This window comes from Gymnoscopelus microlampas (genome assembly GCF_963454915.1).
Source record: "Gymnoscopelus microlampas genome assembly, chromosome: 21".
Lineage (NCBI taxonomy): Eukaryota > Metazoa > Chordata > Actinopteri > Myctophiformes > Myctophidae > Gymnoscopelus > Gymnoscopelus microlampas.
In genome coordinates this window covers 3,025,911-3,045,826 of record NC_139958.1, presented here as the reverse complement: position 1 = coordinate 3,045,826, position 19,916 = coordinate 3,025,911, and the positions used below count along the sequence as shown (strand labels likewise).

The following is a 19,916-nucleotide window of genomic DNA, read 5'->3' as shown; positions in this document are numbered from 1 at the left end:
TAAACTGTTTATATGATGTTCTGCATAGTAATGTATAGCTGTCTGTCATTTAATGTCTCTATGAGTACGTGAGGACCCCAATTGAAGCCAGGGGCTTATTGGGGTTTTTCAACCCTATTTGGTTGACTTTGTATTTTGAACTGTACACTCTTAAATTCAGTATTCAATCAATCAAAGCAAATCTACTGTATATTTCTGAAGTTGTGTTTGTGTCTTTCCAGACTCATATTAGTATATTTAATGAGTGTATCAGAATCAACTTTATTGTCACATCACAGGTTTACAAGTGTGAAAAAAGAAAGTGGGTAAAGATTCCAATATTGATGGCGTTTTTGTGCAAGCTTCATCTTTTTGTTATTTATATAAATAGTCTTTGTGCTTGTGTGTATGTGTACGGAGCGATTGTGAGGGGGTTGGAGGGAGGGAGTGTGGTCATATGTTTATACTCATGATGCATATTATGTACGATCTGAATAAAAACAAGAAATAACATGAATGTGTCCAACAGGATACTGATGGCGACTTGACTTCAGAAAACATGGATGCAGATAACGGTGAGTTTTTTCTGTTCAATGCTAGTGAGTAGGTTGTTGGCATAAAATCATACTCAAAACAAAATCCTATGCTTACCTGTACCAAACTATTTCAAACAAGAAATACATAGTTCTTACCTAACTTAACACATAAGCAAATGGATAACGGAACAAAAGAAAGGCCACCCACCCCTACAATACCAAAGGCTGTAAACAAATCTAAAACCACTCACAAACACAGAGGACTGGTGTTGTTTTGAGGCTGACTAGGAGGAAGACGTCTGTGGAACTGGACACAACCAGACCCATAGAGAGAGAAAGTTATGACACTCTTGGATCTCGCCTTAAAGCGGGCTACTATGGGCTATAGTTTCTCCACTGTTGTGTTCACTACAACTCATGCTACGAACAACACGTTGACTTGAGAAGCACTATTTTCTTACACAAACTAATCATCATGTCACGGAGAAACCAAACACGGCGGTAGGGAGGGAGGGAGGGAGGGAGACAGAGAGAGAGAGGGAGGGACACAGAGAGAGAGGAATGCACGGTCCCCTAATATTAGATTGATGAGCGTGAACATCGTCTACTTGGCCATCACGGAGAACACGGCGGGAGGGGAGGGAGAGAGACAGGCTATGGAATACACGCTCCCCTAATATTACAGCGATGAGCGTGTACATCGTTTCCTTGGAGAGGGTGTATTTGGCAGATCTGCACTACGAAGTGGGCGGTACGTCACGTTAGAAGCACTATTTTCTGACACAAACTAATCATCATGTCACGGAGAACACGGCGGGAGGGAGGGAGACAGAGAGAGAGGGTGGGAGAGAGACAGGCTATGGAATGCACGCTCCCCTTATATTACAGCGATGAGCGTACATCGTTTCCTTGGAGCGGGTGTATCTGGCCGTTCTACGCTAAAAGGTGGTGGTACGTCACGCTAGATGTGAGGCCCGCACAGCGGGCCGAACTTCTAATTCTTAAAATGGGAGTCATGCAACGCTAGTGTCGTCACATATTAGATCACACTGGACACAGCCATCTTTATAGTCCACAGGAGCCAATCACCAGCTAGTTCCACCTGGTAGTTAGCCAATCACACTCAGCCACCACTCACACCATTCAGCTGGTACTCAAATCACTCACTCCTCACCACTCACTCACAAACACACCTGTTATGACCCTAGTTAGGGTCATAACAGTCCCACATACAAATACACCACAGTGACATGTGAAAACTGTGCATGCACACTCCCTGGAGGCCAGTGCAAAACCTCTGCCGCAGTTTTTCGCCTGTTATAGCGCCACCAGGAGGCAGATTTTTGCAAATCATGTTTTTTTTACATTACTCCTACATATTTTCTCCAAATATCACGCAAATCGTGTGATCTCTATAGTCATGTGATAAAGAAAGATCTGTCAGATTTTTTTTAACACAGCGTCCGATTGCCGTGAAACTTTGTAGGCCACTAGGCCAAGGAAGAAATGCCACCCTACATTTTCTAATTGGCCTCATTTTGGAGCTATAACAGGCAGATTCACGTTTTGGCCTGTAACTCTTGAACCGTAGGTCATACAATCAAAATTCCTTATTTTAGGTATTTAAAATACAGGAAATACTAGATCTGAAAGTATCTTGACACAAGGGATTTAAAATATGTATTTCAAATACATACCCAAAACACTGCCCATCTCTATCTCTGTAGATCTTAGTCCAGGCTAAACTGTTACAATCTTCTCTATCCTTAGTTCGGTTACATGGCGGCTTTCCGACATGTCGCCTTTCCGACGTTAACGAACCCTATACCTAACCCTCACCCTAACCCTAACCGCACGCGGAAGCCACTAGTCGGAGTGGCGAGATGTCGGCATGGAAGACGGTTACCCCTTAGGTTAGGGTTAATTGTAGGTGTGGTAGTGTCAAAACATAAAGGAAAAGGGTGTAAAAAAGACTCAGACTCAAAACGTTTAAGGAAAACTCCTTAGAGACTAATAAAAAAGGGAAAAAAGACACGCACTCCACAAAAAGTTGATGGAAAACTCCAGATCCATTCATCCATCTCCAACCGCTTATCCGGAGTCGAGTAGTGGGGGCAACAGTTCTAACAGAGAGCTCCAGACTTTCCTCTCCTGACCAACATTATGCACTTCATCCTGGGGGATCCTGAGGCGTGTGGAGATGTAATCCCCCCATCTGGTCCTTGGTCTGCCCCGGGGTCTCCTCCCAGTGGGACGTGCAGCGAGGACCTCCCTAGGGAGACGCTCGGTAGGCATCCGTAATAGATGCCCGAACCACTTAAGCTGGCTCCTTTCCAAGTGGAGGAGCAGCTGCTCTACTCTGAGTCTCTCTCGGATGACCAAACTTCTCACCCTATCTCTAAGGGAGATGAACTTCTCACATTTAGGTATAATATGTATAGTATTTAAGTATGATATTACTATCATAAACATGATGGTAATAGTTATTGTAGGACTTCCCGGTTCCATTTACAGTATTTTAACATGTTATTTGTTTGTTTGATTACTCCAGAGCAGTCAGATGGTCTCTGCCAGACCCTGACAAGCCCCTGCCTCAGCACCAAGCCCCAGAAACCCTGGGAGGTCCCGAGAGAGTCACTGAAACTGGACAAGTGGTTGTATAATGGGGAGTTTGGAGAAGTCTGGATGGGTGAGTCAAATGTATTTTGCACTCACAGAATAAGGTTCTTTACAATCAAATTAATATTGGCACATGTAGAAAAGGAAATCAAATACATCATTATTCATCTTCATGTCATATAACTAAAGTATAAAGATATGCACATTACCCTCCTGCCTGCTTTGCACTTTGCATTGTGAGACGTAATCATTGTTGGGGAGGGACAAGTCAGTCAAACTTCAGTCCCACAGTTTAAACGTGTGTTAAACTGCATTGGTGGAAGTCTGATGAAGACCTGTAGTGTTCAAAACATCACTGTATCAAATACAATCATATGAATGGGAGCTGGAACGTGTGCAGAATCACCATAGAGTAAATATGGTTTAACCCTGAGTATAACATAAGGTCATGGGCGCTGTGTGACATGGTAAATGTTCCCATTCTCAGCCACGTACAATAAGCACACCAAGGTGACTGTGAAGACCAGGAGACCTGACAGGATGTCAGTGGAGGACTTCCTGTCTCAGGTCAACCTGATGAAGACCCTGCTGCACGACAAGCTGGTCAGCCTGCATGGTGCGATCACCAAGGAGGAGCCCCTCTACATCATCACAGAGTACATGGAGAAAGGTCTGCGTGTGTATGTGTGTGTGTGTGTGTGTGTGTGTGTGTGTGTGTGTGTGTGTGTGTGTGTGTGTGTGTGTGTGTGTGTGTGTGCGTGCGTGCGTGCGCGTGTGTGTGTACATTTCTGGTATACAGGCACTACATAAAACTCATGCAAAGAAAGATCGGTACTGATTGCAAATGTAATTTGTTTACAGGTAGTTTACTGGACTTCCTAAAGAGTGATGAGGGCAAACACACTGAACTCCTCAAGCTCATCAACTTCTCTGCCCAGGTGAGCTTCTGCCAGTCACACATCCTCTAAAAGATGTCCTATATCTGTTCAGTGTTGCCTCTGATGGTTGCTGTATGTTTTGGGGCGGCAGACAGAAATCCTTGTGTTGTTGCATTGTTCTTTGACTTTAAAAGGCTTTTGACACAATCAACCACCAGGTCCTTTTATCAGGAATTGCATGCCCAACTCTACTGATTGTAGTTTTGTTTGGCCGTGTTCGTGAATATGTGCTGTCCCTCCCTCCTAAAGTAAATAAAAGCACAGAGATTTGGTTCCCTGCTAGTGCATGCATGTTGTCACTGTTATGGGATGAATTTCAATATTCACTTCAGAGACCTCAAATTCAGTAGTCTGTTTTCTTTTTTGGGCGGGCAAGAACGCTCAAGTATGCGTGGATTACAGAATGAATGTACATTTATTCAGATACAGGGGTGTCTGGTTGGCAAAGTTGTTCTAATCCTCCACAGTCTCGGCTTCATCTGGGTGCTCCAACAAACACACATTTAGTCAGTGACAGAACAACCTCCTGGACTCCCACCAGTCTGGGTTCAAAGTGGGTCCTCATCTTTTCTCTCTCTACACTACATCTCTTGGTGCTGTCATCCACTCCCATGACTTTTCCTACCACTGCTATGCTGATGACACCCAGCTGATCCTGTCATTCCCCCCCTCTGACACACAAGTGGAGGCACACATTGCTGCTTGTCTGGCTGACATCTCGGAGTGGATGTCGAATCTGGGTGTGACCTTGGACGACCAACTGTCGTTCTCGGCAAACATCGCATCGGTGACACGGTCCTGCAGATTCCTCCTCTACAACACGCACGCACGCACGCACACACACACACACACACACACACACACACACACACACACACACACACACACACACACACACACACACACACACACACACACACCACCCAGCATAGTAAATAATCCTTCCTAAATGAGTCTGAATGTATTCTGCTTTGTCCAATGTGTGTGTAGGGTGTCCTAGATGTTTGATTGATAGGAAATATTGACACTTTTTAAAGGTATAAACATGCAGCATGAGATAAAAACACAACAAATGGATGACACACAAAAAAAACAAAAGCTTGATCAGTTGTGGTCAATTTACCATCACAAAATCTAATCTATTTTGTTGGTATTCGTGCATCCCTGGTCTTTTTTTGGGTTGTCTAAAAATATTCCTTGTATTAAACTCATCCTGTATATAAAGTGTTTCTGATTATGACTTAATTTGATTAATTGTTGAGATAATAGTCCACAGACAGCCATCTATTTTGATTGACTGTTCTATTTCTGGCTGTTTTCTCCTATAGATTGCTGAGGGTATGGCCTACATGGAGCAGATAAACTGTATCCACAGAGACCTGAGAGCTGCAAATATTCTGGTCAGCAATACTTTAGTCTGCAAAATCTCTGGCTTTTACCGTGCCAGAATCATTGAGGACAATGAGTACATAGCCGAGGAAGGTGAGACTATATCACTATTGACCCACACTGGGCTTTCAGGTATTTCTACAGCTTTTACAGCAACTTTCTAACAATGCCTAGTATTCTGTCCTCATGCTTATCTGTGTAGTGGCAGAAAACCTACATAGAATCTCCCCCTGCATAGGTTGTGTGTAAACCTATTCCTCCATGGTGTTTTTACGTTCTGGTAATGGAGGAGACAGCTAGGCTAACAAAACCTCTTTAGATGTCATGCATGCAGCAATGACTGCATTGTAAGGGAAACTAATAATATACAGCATATGAACACAGCAAAAGGGTTTATACCTCTTTATTACACGGCTTGGTTGAATGCTTCCTTCTGATTGGTTAATCATCTGTCTTTATTTCTTGATAATGACCGATGATAATGACCGCTGTCTAATCAAAGAACTTCCGCCCAGCCCAATACTTATGGAATACTTTCATTGCCGTAAGCAAGGAAATACTTTGTTTTGTTGTTAGTTTTGTGTCAATGTATTTATTTATTTATTCAGTAGCCGTGTAATAAGCGGGATAATGTATGAGGACGTGGTCATTATTGAAATTTAAAGCCCTTCTGTGTGTGTGTGTGTGTGTGTGTGTGTGTGTGTGTGTGTGCGTGTGCGTGTGCGTGTGCGTGTGCGTGTGCGTGTGTGTGTGTGTGTGTGTGTGTGTGTGTGTGTGTGTGTGATTCTGCTACAGCTGAATAGACTGTAATAAAATGTACAGCTTATGGCTCTAAGATCAAGAAAGACACAGAATTGGGGGCGTCAGAACTTAGCTTCAATAGTGGTGGTATTCGCACGCACGCACGCACGCACGCACGCACGCACACACGCACGCACGCACGCGCACACACACACACACACACACACACACACACACACACACACACACACAAAGACTCAATCACACACACCATCATCATCATCATCATTGGCGATCACTCGAAACGAGTATGATTTGGGACTGCAATGGAATTATAAGTTGAATTTATTCTTGAATCTTTTCTCATCCAGAATCTCATCCATGGTGTGTTTCCTAATTAAGCAGTTTGTGGTTTCAGATTGAATGTTACCACCACCACCTGTGATATCAGATATGATGTATTGATACTGTGAGGCAATATTTTTACATGCAATATTGTTATTGATGTGACCCATTTCCTCTGCATGAACAGGAGAGAAGTTTCCCGTCAAGTGGACAGCACCCGAGGCCTGCATGTACAGCTCCTTCAGCATTAAATCTGATGTGTGGTCCTTTGGCATCCTGCTGACTGAGATCATCAGCTGTGGATGTGAGCCATACCCAGGTCAGAAACACTCACTACAATATCTCATCAGCACAAAGCTGAAACATTATTGAGCTCATGATAGTGAACTTATCACAGAAAGATTACATTTAAAAATCAGTGACATGGTCAATATGTACATAATGTTGCTATGTTTTTCACTGTGTCAGGTTCCATTTCAAACATTGTTTATTAAATGGTAAAATATATAAATAAAATTGTCTTTATTTTTCTTTTTTAAGAGCTCTATGTCCTGCTTTTGATTCCACATGTGTTGCTGTGTCACATGTCACCCTCACTCTGCCTCCTGTTCATCCAGGCTCGTTCCATTGTACAGAAATCCACCACATTGCTATAGACTGTTTGTTCAGTAAAAGGAGTCTCCCATGTCTCTCCAGCTCTTTATTAAACAGAACATGCATTTTCAGTACTCTCTCCTGATTGGCTTAATGTTGTCACCTACCTGAAAATGTATTTATATTCTGTTTACTAAAGAGCTGGAGAGACCCTGTGACCCAACAAACGCTCTGTAGCAATGCTAACCCTAATTTTATTTTATTTTTTTAAATCACTTAACCTGCCTTTATGTGTTCCTCTCACCAGGGATGACCAATAAAGAAGTGGTGAGTGCAGTGAAGGAAGGCTACCGCATGGAGTTGCTGCAGAGATGTCCTCTGGAGATCTACAACATCATGCTGGAATGCTGGAAGGACAAACCAGAGGACCGGCCCACCTTTAAACATCTGCAGAATATTCTGGTAGGTTTCTACCATTCTAGAAGATTTAGTGACAGCAACACTGTGCAGAACTGTCACGTGTAATTCATAAAAATGTGTACCGAACATTAGGGTTGTCCGATATTGGCTTTTTTACCGATAACCGATATACCGATATTGTCAAACTCTTAATTACCGATACCGAAATCAACCGATACCGATATATGCAGGGATTACTGTGATTAGGGCAGTGGCGTAGCGCAGAATCGCGGGGCCTCCCCGCGAACGTGCACGCGCGCTACGCGCACGGGCGTGAATTTTTTCGGGTCTAATTCGGGTCTAACTCGGTCTAATTCGGGTCTAATTCGGGTCTAATTCGGGTCTAATTCGGTTCTGTTTGACCAATATAAATCAACATTTTTCCGGTTTGCTGTAAAATAAAATATTTGTATCAGCGCAGGCGGGGCCCCCCCTGCTGGTGGCCCCCCCGCACCGCATCACTTGCTACCCCTCAGCTACGCCACTGGATTAGGGTAAGCTCAAATTTCATATCACACACACCATACAGTAAGAACTCCTGTAAATTATTAAAAAAAATAAAAAATAAAAATATTTTTTTTTTCTTCAAAAAACGATACCGATATTTTCCGATATCGATTTTTATGCTAATATCGGCCGATAATATCGGGAGGCCGATAATATCGAACATCCCTACCGAACATATAGGACACACACACACACACACACACACACACAACACACACACACACACACACACACACACACACACACACACACACACACACACACACACACACACACACACACACACACACACACACACACACACAAACACACACACCTCTCTCTCTCTCTCTCTCTCTCTCTCTCTCTCTCTCTCTCTCTCTCTCTCTCTCTCTCTCTCTACTATTTATTTCTGCATATCACAGGGAGATGTATATGAGACATGACTAGACAGGGGCTGTGAGCCATACACTGCACTTAGACATGTGTCTGTTGTTCTCGTTAGGGTCTAGCGTTCATATTTAAACTATTACATTTCATGTCTGGAATTGTCATTCTTAAGTTTGGTTGGAGGTGTTACTTTTTGTCCAAATGTACTTTCAGAGCATATTGTGCAACTGCTAAATGTTGACATTTTAACAACGCATCAAAGTATATACTGGGAGGACAATGATTAATAATGTCTGACTTGTGGCTGCAGGGAGAAGATGAAGAGACCAGAGACACCACAGCAGACGAGACAGGTGAGATGTACCAGCTGACAGGCCTGGGCTTCATTAATATACATTTAATACACTTTAAAGGACTCTTCTGGAGCGAGGGAACCTGTCAGCTGTGAGCCAGGAGATGTGGAACCAAATGTTTAAAGATCGGAGACAGAACACATCTGATCAGCAAACATTCCATTAAGGGGCCGGCAAAATCCAAAATCCAAATACAGGCACAAGATCAAAACCACCAGATGTAGCAATACGGAATCTAAGGAATACTCAACAGAAGGCTATAGAGCCAAAACAAACTGTTAATGAACAAAGAGAACAGTGCAGTACACCGAATGACACCAACTAGACACAAGTGAACATGATGGACAATGAACACAGGATAGGCTGTGGTGAATTAACAGAGATGGAAAGGAATCAGGAAAAAAAGGACAGGTCCCAGATCTCCCACAAGACACACAGAGGAGGAAGACCTCAGGAGATCAGAGCAGGACTGGGCCACTGGACAGAACAGGTCTACACTAAACTGGGCTGAACAGGAGAGACAGACTGACTGGCAGTGTAGGCAGTGTTCACTTTCTACATAAACTAGTTCAAAGTTCAGTTTACAAATTTTCAAAGAAACTAGTTCAGTTCATAGTTCATAATTCAACATTTTGAACTAAAGTTCATGGTTCCAAAAATGAACTACTTTATACACTGTAGTTCTTTTTCTTTTCAATACGTTGCTGCAAACTATTATTTTTCAAAATATTACCACAGCCCATATAACCATAGACTGCAATTATGCAATTATGCAATTACTGCAAGGCCTAAGAAGAAATGGCACCCTTTTCACGTTGGCCTATTATAGCGCCACCAGGAGGCCACAATAGCCTACCTGACCTGGCGGAGACATGTGCTACGAGGAGCTCTTTTTCTAGTTTAACATGTTATTTGTTTGTTTGATTACTCCAGAGCAGTCAGGTGGTCTCTGCCAGACCCTGACAAGCCCCTGCCTCAGCACCAAGTCCCAGAAACCCTGGGAGGTCCCAAGAGAGTCACTGAAACTGGACAAGAGGTTGTGTAATGGGGAGTTTGGAGAAGTCTGGATGGGTGAGTCAAATGTATTTTGCACTCATAAAATAAGGTTCTTTACAATCAAATTAATATTGGCACATGTAAAGGAAATCAAATCTTTGCATTGTGAAACATAATCATTGTTGGGGAGGGACAAGTCAGTCAAACTTCAGTCCCACAGTTTAAACGTGTGTTAAACTGCATTGGTGGAAGTCTGATGAAGACCTGTAGTGTTCAAAACATCACTGTATCAAATACAATCATATGAATGGGAGCTGGAACGTGTGCAGAATCACCATAGAGTAAATATGGTTTAACCCTGAGTATAACGTAAGGTCAAAATGGCCGCTGTGTGACATGGTAAATGTTCCCATTCTCAGCCACGTACAATAAGCACACCAAGGTGGCTGTGAAGACCAGGAAACCTGACATGATGTCAGTGGAGGACTTCCTGTCTGAGGTCAACCTGATGAAGACCCTGCAGCACGACAAGCTGGTCAGCCTGCATGGTGTGGTCACCAAGGAGGAGCCCTTCTACATCATCACAGAGTACATGGAGAAAGGTGTGTGTGTGTGTGTGTGTGTGTGTGTGTGTGTGTGTGTGTGTGTGTGTGTGTGTGTGTGTGTGTGTGTGTGTGTGTGTGTGTGTGTGTGTGTGTGTGTGTGTGTTAGCTGTACTTGATGGGTGTAATTTGTTTACAGGTAGTTTACTGGACTTCCTAAAGAGTGATGAGGGCAAACACACCAAACTCCCCAAACTCATCAACTTCTCTGCCCAGGTGAGCTTCTGGCAGTCACACATCCGCCATATTACCTATATCTGTTTTGCCTCTGATGGTTGCTGTGTGTTTTGGGGCGGCAGAGAGAAATCCTTGTGATGTTGCATTGTTCCTTGACTTAAAAAGGCAACAATCGACCACCAGGTCCTTTTATCAGGAATTGCATGCTCAACTCTACTGATTGTAGTTTTGGTGAATATGTGCTGTCCCTCCCAAATACACAAAGTAAATAAAAGCACAGAGATTTATTCCCTGCTAGTTTATGTTTTCTCTATTATGGGATGTATTTCAATATTCACTTCACATACCTTGAATTCAGTGGTCTGTTTAGTTTGTTTGCAGGCAAGAACGCTCAAGTTTGCGTGGATTAATGTATTCAATGCTGGCCTTAATTGCTTAAAGAGCCCACAGGCTGGAGTTTGAACAAGAGTATTTTGTCTAAATGGTGAATCGGGAGCCACTAGTGTGTAGCAGGATGATGCATAAAGCCCAAGTATAATAAAGCAATGTTGCTTTATTTAATATATTCATTTACATGTCTGCTGCTATATGGATCTGATGTGTTACCACTTTTGCACCTTACCTGCTGGTTAATTGCAATGTGCATATATGTTAATATCTTAGATTGATTAGTTGTTTTGATTGTTATCCTTGCTATCCCTCTCCCTTCTCCCTTTTTGAAAACAACACAACATGATGGAACTTGCAAAATTGCAAATTAATTTAACATCCACTTCTTCACTGTAAACCTGCTATATGTGTTGTACACATACCATAAAGTTGATTGAAGATTAGCCTGACAGAATTAATGTAAATGTATTCAGATAGGACTCTCAGTAGTTTGAGACTTTTGCCGCGTGAAAGTTATTTACACATGTGCCTTGACTCATGAGGAACACATCTATCACTTTGACCAGTAAACTCTACCCTTAGATTGTCCGCAATTTTGAGCAGTTTGAAAAACACTTAAACCCAGGATTTCTGAGCAATTTGCGTGAAATTGTGTCATCTGTGTGACCTCCTTTTTCACATGTTACTGTCTGTTAGTCCAATGGCTTCTCTCTACAGTATCTGCCTCGCAACCACAAGGTCACTGGTTCAAACCTCACCTCAGGCATCGCACAAAACACGACTACATCAATTAATGCATATGCAATTGTTAAAGATAACCTGAAATGCTTATTTGAGAGCATGTTTTTTCAATGTACATACTTCATTGTGAAAATAGCTGATCTACAATCTCACAACGCAACGCTTTGTGAGCTTGTAGATCGGCTGCTTTCAGTGGTTTCGGTTCCGAGGAGACATACAATCTATCTATTTGTAAATGGTTTGTGAACGAGTGATCTTAGTGTTAGTGAAACAGGGGCTTGGTTCATGACAGAAGGCACGAGTTTATGATTTTCAACAGACAACATATAGTGTTGCAGCCTGTGAGTCCGAATGTTGAGAGTTTGATTCCTGTTAATGGTAATAGGTTGAGATGTCCAAACAATTCATTCTGTTTCTATGTCTCTCTCTCTTCAATCTATTCCGTTTCCATGTCTCTCTCTCCTCAATCTATTCCGTTTCCATGTGTGTGTCTCTCTCTCTCTCTCTCTCTCTCTCTCTCTCTCTCTCTCTCTCTCTCGCTTTCTCTCTCTCTCTCTCTCTCTCTCTCTCTCTCTCTCTTTCTCTCTCTATTCTTCATTCACTGGCCCCGTATTATTGCTGCTTGCAGCTATATTTAATCTTTGTGTTGCTGACACGGCACCCAGAACCTGTGTTGCCTTGATTTTAAATAGTTTTTAGTCTAAAGCATTAACTCATTCACTGCCACAATTATTGCTGGCCGCGTTTGCCCACTGCCAGAGATTTTTCATTGAAAAAAAAAAAGTACTTAGGAGTCGAGATACAGCATTTTTAAGTTTTAAGTTAACAAGGCAGTGGATGGGAGTCTAAATCTTCGAAAAAATCATATCTCCTTGGTTTTGGGTCAAATTTAAAAAAAAAAAAAAAACATTTTTTACGCCAGTGGCAGTATTGGTAAACGGGAATAATTACGTAAATTACGGCAGTGGCAGTGAATGCATTAATATACTACTTTTGAAGTGTGTCTTATTATAACATTTTCAAGTCAAGGACCCTCAAAGTAATATATATTTGGCCACAGATCTGAAAATATTTTATTATTATTATTATTTATCTTTGGGAATACTTTAACAGATCCCATCTCACTAGATATTGGTATTAAAACCGGGTGCCCCTGGAGTGCCGTCAACTTCATCTTGGCTATCAACCACTGGTTAAAATGGATGCGCCAGTGCGCGCCGGAGGGCACAAGATCCCCAAACCCAGTGCAGGGGTATGCCGATGACGTCATGATCGCATCAAGGGAGGAGAGCCTAATCCACTCAATGCTCTCCCGCACCGAGGAGTTTATGCAATGGTCAAGATTGTAGGTAAAACATACTAAATGCGCCACTTTCTATGAAAGATGCAGCGGTGGGAATAGGTGGTATAAAGCCAAAAACGACCGCCCCCCTTCCTTCACCATCCAGCAGCAACCCATCCGTGTCTACGCACGACACGAGACATACCCATATCTAGGCCATTACTTCAATGTTGCAGGGGACTGGGAAGAGCAGGTCAGAGAGCTGACTACCGACTACTCTGTCAGACTCGACCTCATTGATACATCTCCTCTACCCATCCTGATGAAATTACAGGCCATCATAGAACTGGCACTCGTCAAGATTCAACATCTGTTTGCAAATGTTCATATACCACAGAACACTCTGGCGGAGTTGAACAACAAAACGGTGAGCCTGGTGAGGAAGTGGCTGTGTTACCCACTCAACTCGCGACATCATCTTCCAGCCCCGCGGGGAAGGTGGACTGGGTGTCCCGAATATGGAGTGGATCTACACTGCCACCAGAACCCACCATCTTCTCAACATGCTCAACAGCGATGACACAACTGTAAGAGAAATGGCCCGACAGTCTCTCCTCACTAACCTGCAGCGACGCAAAATACCACCCGCGGAGGAGAATGACGCGCAATTTCTCTGCTTTAAAATAAAGGAGAATGGAAAATTGGACATCAGAACCCCGGGGTTCGGTGTGCGTTCCGACTGGATGGACCTAAATGACTTGTGCCAGCGCTCTGGATTACAGCTGAAGTGGGCGGCGCGCGACGGCTCCGCTGTTGCGCTCAACAACATCATCACAGACCCGCTCATCAATGCGCGCGCGACCTACGCGTTGGACGACGGCGCGCAACAGGAGCTGTCCGTCAAAACTGCGAGGGCCTCAATGTTGACAATGAAGAGATCGCAGAGTGCCCAGCATTGGACTAGTTTAAGCCTGCAGGGAAAACTGGCTCATCTACCCTCTGCAAATCATTCTCTGTCACACTCCATCCTCTCAAACACCACCATTGGAGAGGACATTCTCATATTTACCATCAAGGCCCGCCTACAAGTTCTGCCTACAAAATACAACTTGGCAACCTGGTATCCATCCCAACATGAACCACACTGCATTCACCATCCACATCCTACCCCAAGCAATAAAGAGACAATGGCCCACATCCTCAATGGCTGCAGCTTTTACAAAGGACTGTATATTGCCAGGCACGACCGGCTGGTGGATCTAATTTCCAGAGACATCAGAGAAGTACAGGACATAACATCTAAAATGTATTTGCACAGCACTGCTCACACAGACTGGTTTGAACATAATTCCACTGATGATAATATTTTCTGCAATATTCCAAATGCTCCAGATATTATTTTCATTAATGAAACAAGTAAATCAGTTGTCATCTTTGAAATAGGCTGTTCTTTTGATCTGTATATGGACATTTGCTTCACATCCAAACTCATGAAATATCAGCCTTTGGTAGAGTGTATCAAGTCACTTGGATATAACTGCCAGTTCATTGTGCTTGTGTTCGGAAGTCTGGGGCATGTCCACAGACTCGCGCTACGTGGACTGCAACTTGGAGGACTGCAGAAGGTCGCTGCAAAAAGACTGGCCAAGTACTGCTCAGTCTCTGCAGTGATCGGCAGCCTCTCTATCTGGAAGAGGCGGTGCTTTGTCTATCCTTGAGTGGACTAACATTTTTTGATATATATTGTTGCCTGGTGTTAAATTATAATCACTGCTCTGCATGCATATTATCCCACTGTGTTTTAAATATATTGCATACAGTGTCTGGCGGCTGGCCATGCCTTCATTTGAAGCCCTCTTCAAAAAATGTTTGGATCTTGTATGCTACTGTATTTTGTAGATCCAAATAAAAGTATTCAAATGTGTGTGTGTGTGTGTGTGTGTGTGTGTGTGTGTGTGTGTGTGTGTGTGTGTGTGTGTGTGTGTGTGTGTGTGTGTGTGTGTGTGTGTGTGTGTGTGTGTGTGTGTGTCACAGAGCATAGTAAATGCTTTCTGTCAGTGTTGTGTTCTAGTTTTTTTCGGAAGGTATACGCTACGATACGATGCGCGTGGTCGTGGGTATACGCTCTCGCGTTTTATGTTATGTTATGTTATGTTTTATTTATTTGATATGGACATCACAATTACATTGGACAAAACCAGATGCATTGTTTACAGTGTATATAGCACGAGTGCTAATTTTCAACACCTGTCCACAGGAAGCTTTTCTAAAATACAGTAATACCAATCTAAAACCCAATCAAGTACAAAAAAGAATAATATATATATCTATCTGTACATGTATATACATATATACATACATACACATGCACACATACATACATGCACTAATAATTAACATCATCAAAATCAATATTTAGACCCGATACATCAACCAAACAAAAGAAGACATAATCATTCAGATAACCAGTCAGCAACTATACGTGTAAGCACATTTGATTTGATTTCAACCATAATTTGAGTTCTCTGTTAAACACATTACCATCCGACTCTTTAGAACCGTAGGCAAAGAGTTCCAGAGGTTTACCCCCTTTACTGAGAAGGCAGACTGCCCGAAGGTGTTTTTGCTTTTAGGTACAATACAATCACCATGAGTAGATGCACGTGTGGTTGCTCTACCAGAGCTCCGACGCCTATCAACCAGTCCAGAAAACAGAGGTGAAACATGATTATGTAAACATTTAAAAACCAATTTGATATTACAAAAAGCCACAAAATTTTCAAAGGTAAAAAGGTTGTGTTTTCTTAAAATACCACAATGGTGCCATCTCATCGGTTTCTGATCCATGACTTTTATAGCCTGTTTGTATATTGATGTTATTGGTTTCAAGACAGTTTGAGAAGATTGTGACCATGATGTAATGCAGTATGACAGGTGTGAAAAAATCATAGCATGCATGTACAGCTGTGCAGTTTTACATGATAAATCCCTTCTAATATGACGAAAACAGTTTAAGTTCGGTTTAACCTTCTTGCATATATGCTTTACCTGTCTGTCAAATTTTAAATGTTTATCCAAAATAATTCCCAAATATTTTATTTCACTCGTTTCAGTAATAATTTCATTTTGGATTTGTACCTCAAAGGCATCTGTAACAGGCCTGTTACGTATTGAGATGCACATTGAGACTGTTTTTTTGACATTTAAGGTTAATTGTGACAACTCAAGCCACTTTGAAATGTTCTGCAATTCCTTTGTCAGGTGCACAGCTGCCAGGCTGGCTGTTTTAGCAGACACATAGATGACAGTGTCATCTGCGTACATCTGGCAGCTAACACCTGGACAGGTTTTTGGAAGGTCGTTAATGTACATTGTAAACAACAGTGGTCCAAGTACCGATCCTTGGGGCACTCCCATGCTGTTAGGAAGCAATCGTGATTTCTCCCCATTGACCCTGACACACTGCTGTCTCCCTTCCAGATATGACTCAAACCACTGTAAGGCTTCTGCAGACATTTGGAAGTGCTTCAGCTTAGACAGTAGGACTCTGTGGTTGACAGTGTCAAAGGCCTTTTTCAGGTCCAAGAACACTGTCCCCACGACATGTCCCTCCACCAATAGACCCCTGACCTTGTCAAGCAAATAGCAATTAGCCGTCTCTGTGGAATATTTAGGTCTAAATCCAAACTGCTGTGGATGCAGTAGTTGGTTAGACTCTAGATATTCTGTTAGTTGCGAAGCAACAACCTTCTCCAAAATCTTTGAGACAACAGGCAGAATAGCAATAGGCCTATAGTTACTTGCCATGTCCTTGTCTCCTGACTTAAAAATCGGGGCAATTATTGCCGTTTTCCAGCTCTCTGGAAACACATTTGTTTTTATTGATAAATTAACTAAATATGTAATAGGCTCCAGCAAACAGTACAGATTTTTCTTAATTAATTCAGAGTATAGACTATGGATATCCTTTGACCTTGAGTTACTCATGTTCGCAATGTATTTTTTTACTATATCACTAGATACCTCTTTGATTTGGAAATCATCTGAGTGGACATTGTCAGGCTCCTCAGAAGATAACTCCCTATATTTAAACTTGCTAGACAACTCCTGTACAGATTCAATAAAGAAGTCGTTGAAAACATTTGCCATAGACTCACTATTATCAATGAGGTTATTGCCTACTTTTAGACTATTAATTTTAGGGTGCTTGTGCTTGCTGGAGTCTGTTAATCTATTGATATGCTGCCATAATTTAGAACTGTTGCCATTGGCCTCTTCAATAAGCTTGAGGAAGTAGTTACTCCTAGCCTTTCTTAGCTCAGACACTACTTTATTCCTCAGACCAGTGAAGAGGAAGTGGTCAGTGTTGTTTTTTGTTACTAATGACCTTTTAAGGGCAAAATCTCGTTTTTTAGTGAGCTGGAGAATATCATTATTAAACCATGGGAGAGAATATTTCTTTGGTCTGCTTTTCCAAGTTTTTGTGTATTTATTTATCAAATTGCCCATGATTGTGGTGAAATGATTTACACTGTTATTTAAATCTGACTCTCTAGTTACCTTTTCCCAGTTGACTTCCATTAGCTCATGTTCAAATATGGCTATGTTTGTCCTAGGAATTCCTGTCGTTGAAGTTTTATTTTCTTTTTTGTTATAGTGAACTAAACGTTTGTCTGTTAGTTTTCTTACAATTAATATCATATTATGATCTGAGAGTCCAGTAATAAGATTATAGGTTTTTATTGCTCTCTCTGGCCTATTTGTGAAAATCAGATCTATAAGAGTTTCACTCTTTCTAGCAATGCGGGTAGGTTTATCTATCAGCTGTTTATATTTGAATTTCTCCATAACAGATTTCAGTTTAGTTTTACCCCTTTTATCCATCCAGTTGACATTATAGTCACCAAAAAATATGGTCTCATTGCATTTATCACAAGCAGAAAGAAGACTCTTGAGTTCATTATACAGATCAACATTATGAGATGGAGGGTTATAAAGCACAACTATATTAAAATTCATATTTGGGGAAAGTATTACATTAAGTCCCAAACACTCCAAGTTTACATCCAGTTCAAGTTCTACACATTTAAAACGCTCCCTAATGTAAATTAGAACACCCCCCCATCCTACTTTACCTGTTATTCTGTCTTTCCTATAGCATGAGTATCCAGATATATTAACTCGGTCAGTGGAGACATTGCAGTTCAACCAACTCTCAGATATACACAAAAAATCCAAATTAGACTCCAAGAGCAATTTCCTTATCTGATCTATTTTTGGTAAAAGGCTTCTGATTTAAATGACCCCCAGTAATCCTTTAGGTTTTGAGTGTGGATTCCAAATGACTTGTGCATGATTTACAGTTTGAAAGAACTTGAGCTTTCTCTGTTTTAGTGTTGCGCGATGACGAGAGTCACGTGACTGTTGTTTACCCCCCGCGGGGCTTCGTCTTTGTTTACACTTGACTACTGTCCCAGGCGGGTCATCGTGAATACTGTCTGTTGTTGTTGATAAGGCATATGCAACCTCAGGACTCACCCGAGTGCCAATGGCATCGGCCCGGGGCTGATCACATTCTACTACTGCCGAAACAGCAGCGCGTGCCGGATGACATTGCACGGTGTTCTCCGCCGCTCCTCCGCGATGTAACGTTGGCCGCTGCACGAGCCCAGCTGGCACCGTGACACCCGTAGATTCCCGAACGCCCGGCGAGTTGATTCCAGCGACGGTGGTTGAAAAGGCTTGTTCACCTATCCATGCCTCCGCCAAGCAATCCTGCCGACGAAACTCCTCTCCCGCGCCCCCCAGGGCAGCGTCCGCCGCGGTTCCACCCAGACACATGCCACCCAGCGACATGGGAGCACCGGTAAGTTGTGACAGCGGGATTGTTGTAGATGGCGTTACAGTCTGGAGGAATTCGATCGCTGGAGATGATTCAAACTGCACCTGCAGGATGGTGTCTTGCTTCGTTGCATAGCCGCCCGCTTGTTGTGGAGAGGGCCCAGGGTTACGTTGAACGTCCCCTGATAACATCAACAGTAGTAATAGCATTTTGGCTGTGTGCCAACTGCTGCTCAATCGTCTCGTTATGGGTTTGTGTGATGACTTAATGACCTGAGCGCGGCCATCGTTGAGAACCCGTTCAAAGACGACAGCGTAGCCATGTCCAAAAAAATTCAGTTGTGTTTTTACTGATAAAATGCCAAGTGGATCACTGGTGTGGTCCTCACAGTGTTGCTCTTTAGCCTCAGTGCCCGGTGTGTCACAGGTGGATAGGACAGGCACCAGCAGTAGGAGGCCACAGACGAGGAGGTACAGACCGGCGTTGTGAAGATTATGTTTTCTCTTGTTTTTACCGCACCATTTCAAAATAGAATAGGGCAGTGACTTACTAAAAAGCCCCAAAAATACCATAACAAATTGGAAGATGAGTTTAAGGGCAGCGTTGTTAAAAAAAGTTTGCAGATGAGTGGAGCCTTCCAAACCACCCACTGCCACTGCCGCCATCTTTTCCCATGTGCCTCTGTCAATGGATGAAACAGTTTTTGAAGGTGTACGGTAGCGACGAAAAAAAATCTCAAGGTATACGCCGTACACAGCATCTGACGGTAGAACACACCACTGCTTTCTGTATCATGTTTTGCTTTGTCCAATATTTGTGCATGATGTCCTGGATGTTTGATTGATTCATTGGAAATATTGACACTTTTTAAAGGTACAAACATGCAGCATGAGTTAAAAACACACCAAATTAGTGACACAAAAAAGCCAAAGGCTTGATCAGTTGTGGTCAATTTACCATTCACCACTCAAAGAGCTGGACAAACTGCAATGTAATTTAAAAAAGCATATTTTGTTGGTATTCGTGCATCCCTGGTCTTTTGTTGGGTTGCCGAAGC

At 42.5% G+C, this 19,916-nt stretch overlaps 1 protein-coding gene across 1 annotated transcript in view; it reads left to right on the top strand.

Annotated features, from left to right (window-relative positions):
• The window catches only part of LOC311037333 (uncharacterized protein), a gene marked incomplete at both ends in the record, with an annotated part of 559,758 nt that overhangs the window by 15,851 nt on the left and 523,991 nt on the right, over positions 1–19,916 (top strand). Inside the window, 11 exons of the mRNA XM_084046460.1 lie at positions 509–554; positions 3,067–3,204; positions 3,622–3,804; positions 3,996–4,072; positions 5,401–5,554; positions 6,735–6,866; positions 7,449–7,603; positions 8,787–8,829; positions 9,763–9,900; positions 10,245–10,427; positions 10,567–10,643. Coding sequence (XP_083902586.1) covers positions 509–554; positions 3,067–3,204; positions 3,622–3,804; positions 3,996–4,072; positions 5,401–5,554; positions 6,735–6,866; positions 7,449–7,603; positions 8,787–8,829; positions 9,763–9,900; positions 10,245–10,427; positions 10,567–10,643 — 1,326 coding nt within the window. The remainder of the gene's footprint in view (positions 1–508; positions 555–3,066; positions 3,205–3,621; positions 3,805–3,995; positions 4,073–5,400; positions 5,555–6,734; positions 6,867–7,448; positions 7,604–8,786; positions 8,830–9,762; positions 9,901–10,244; positions 10,428–10,566; positions 10,644–19,916) is intronic.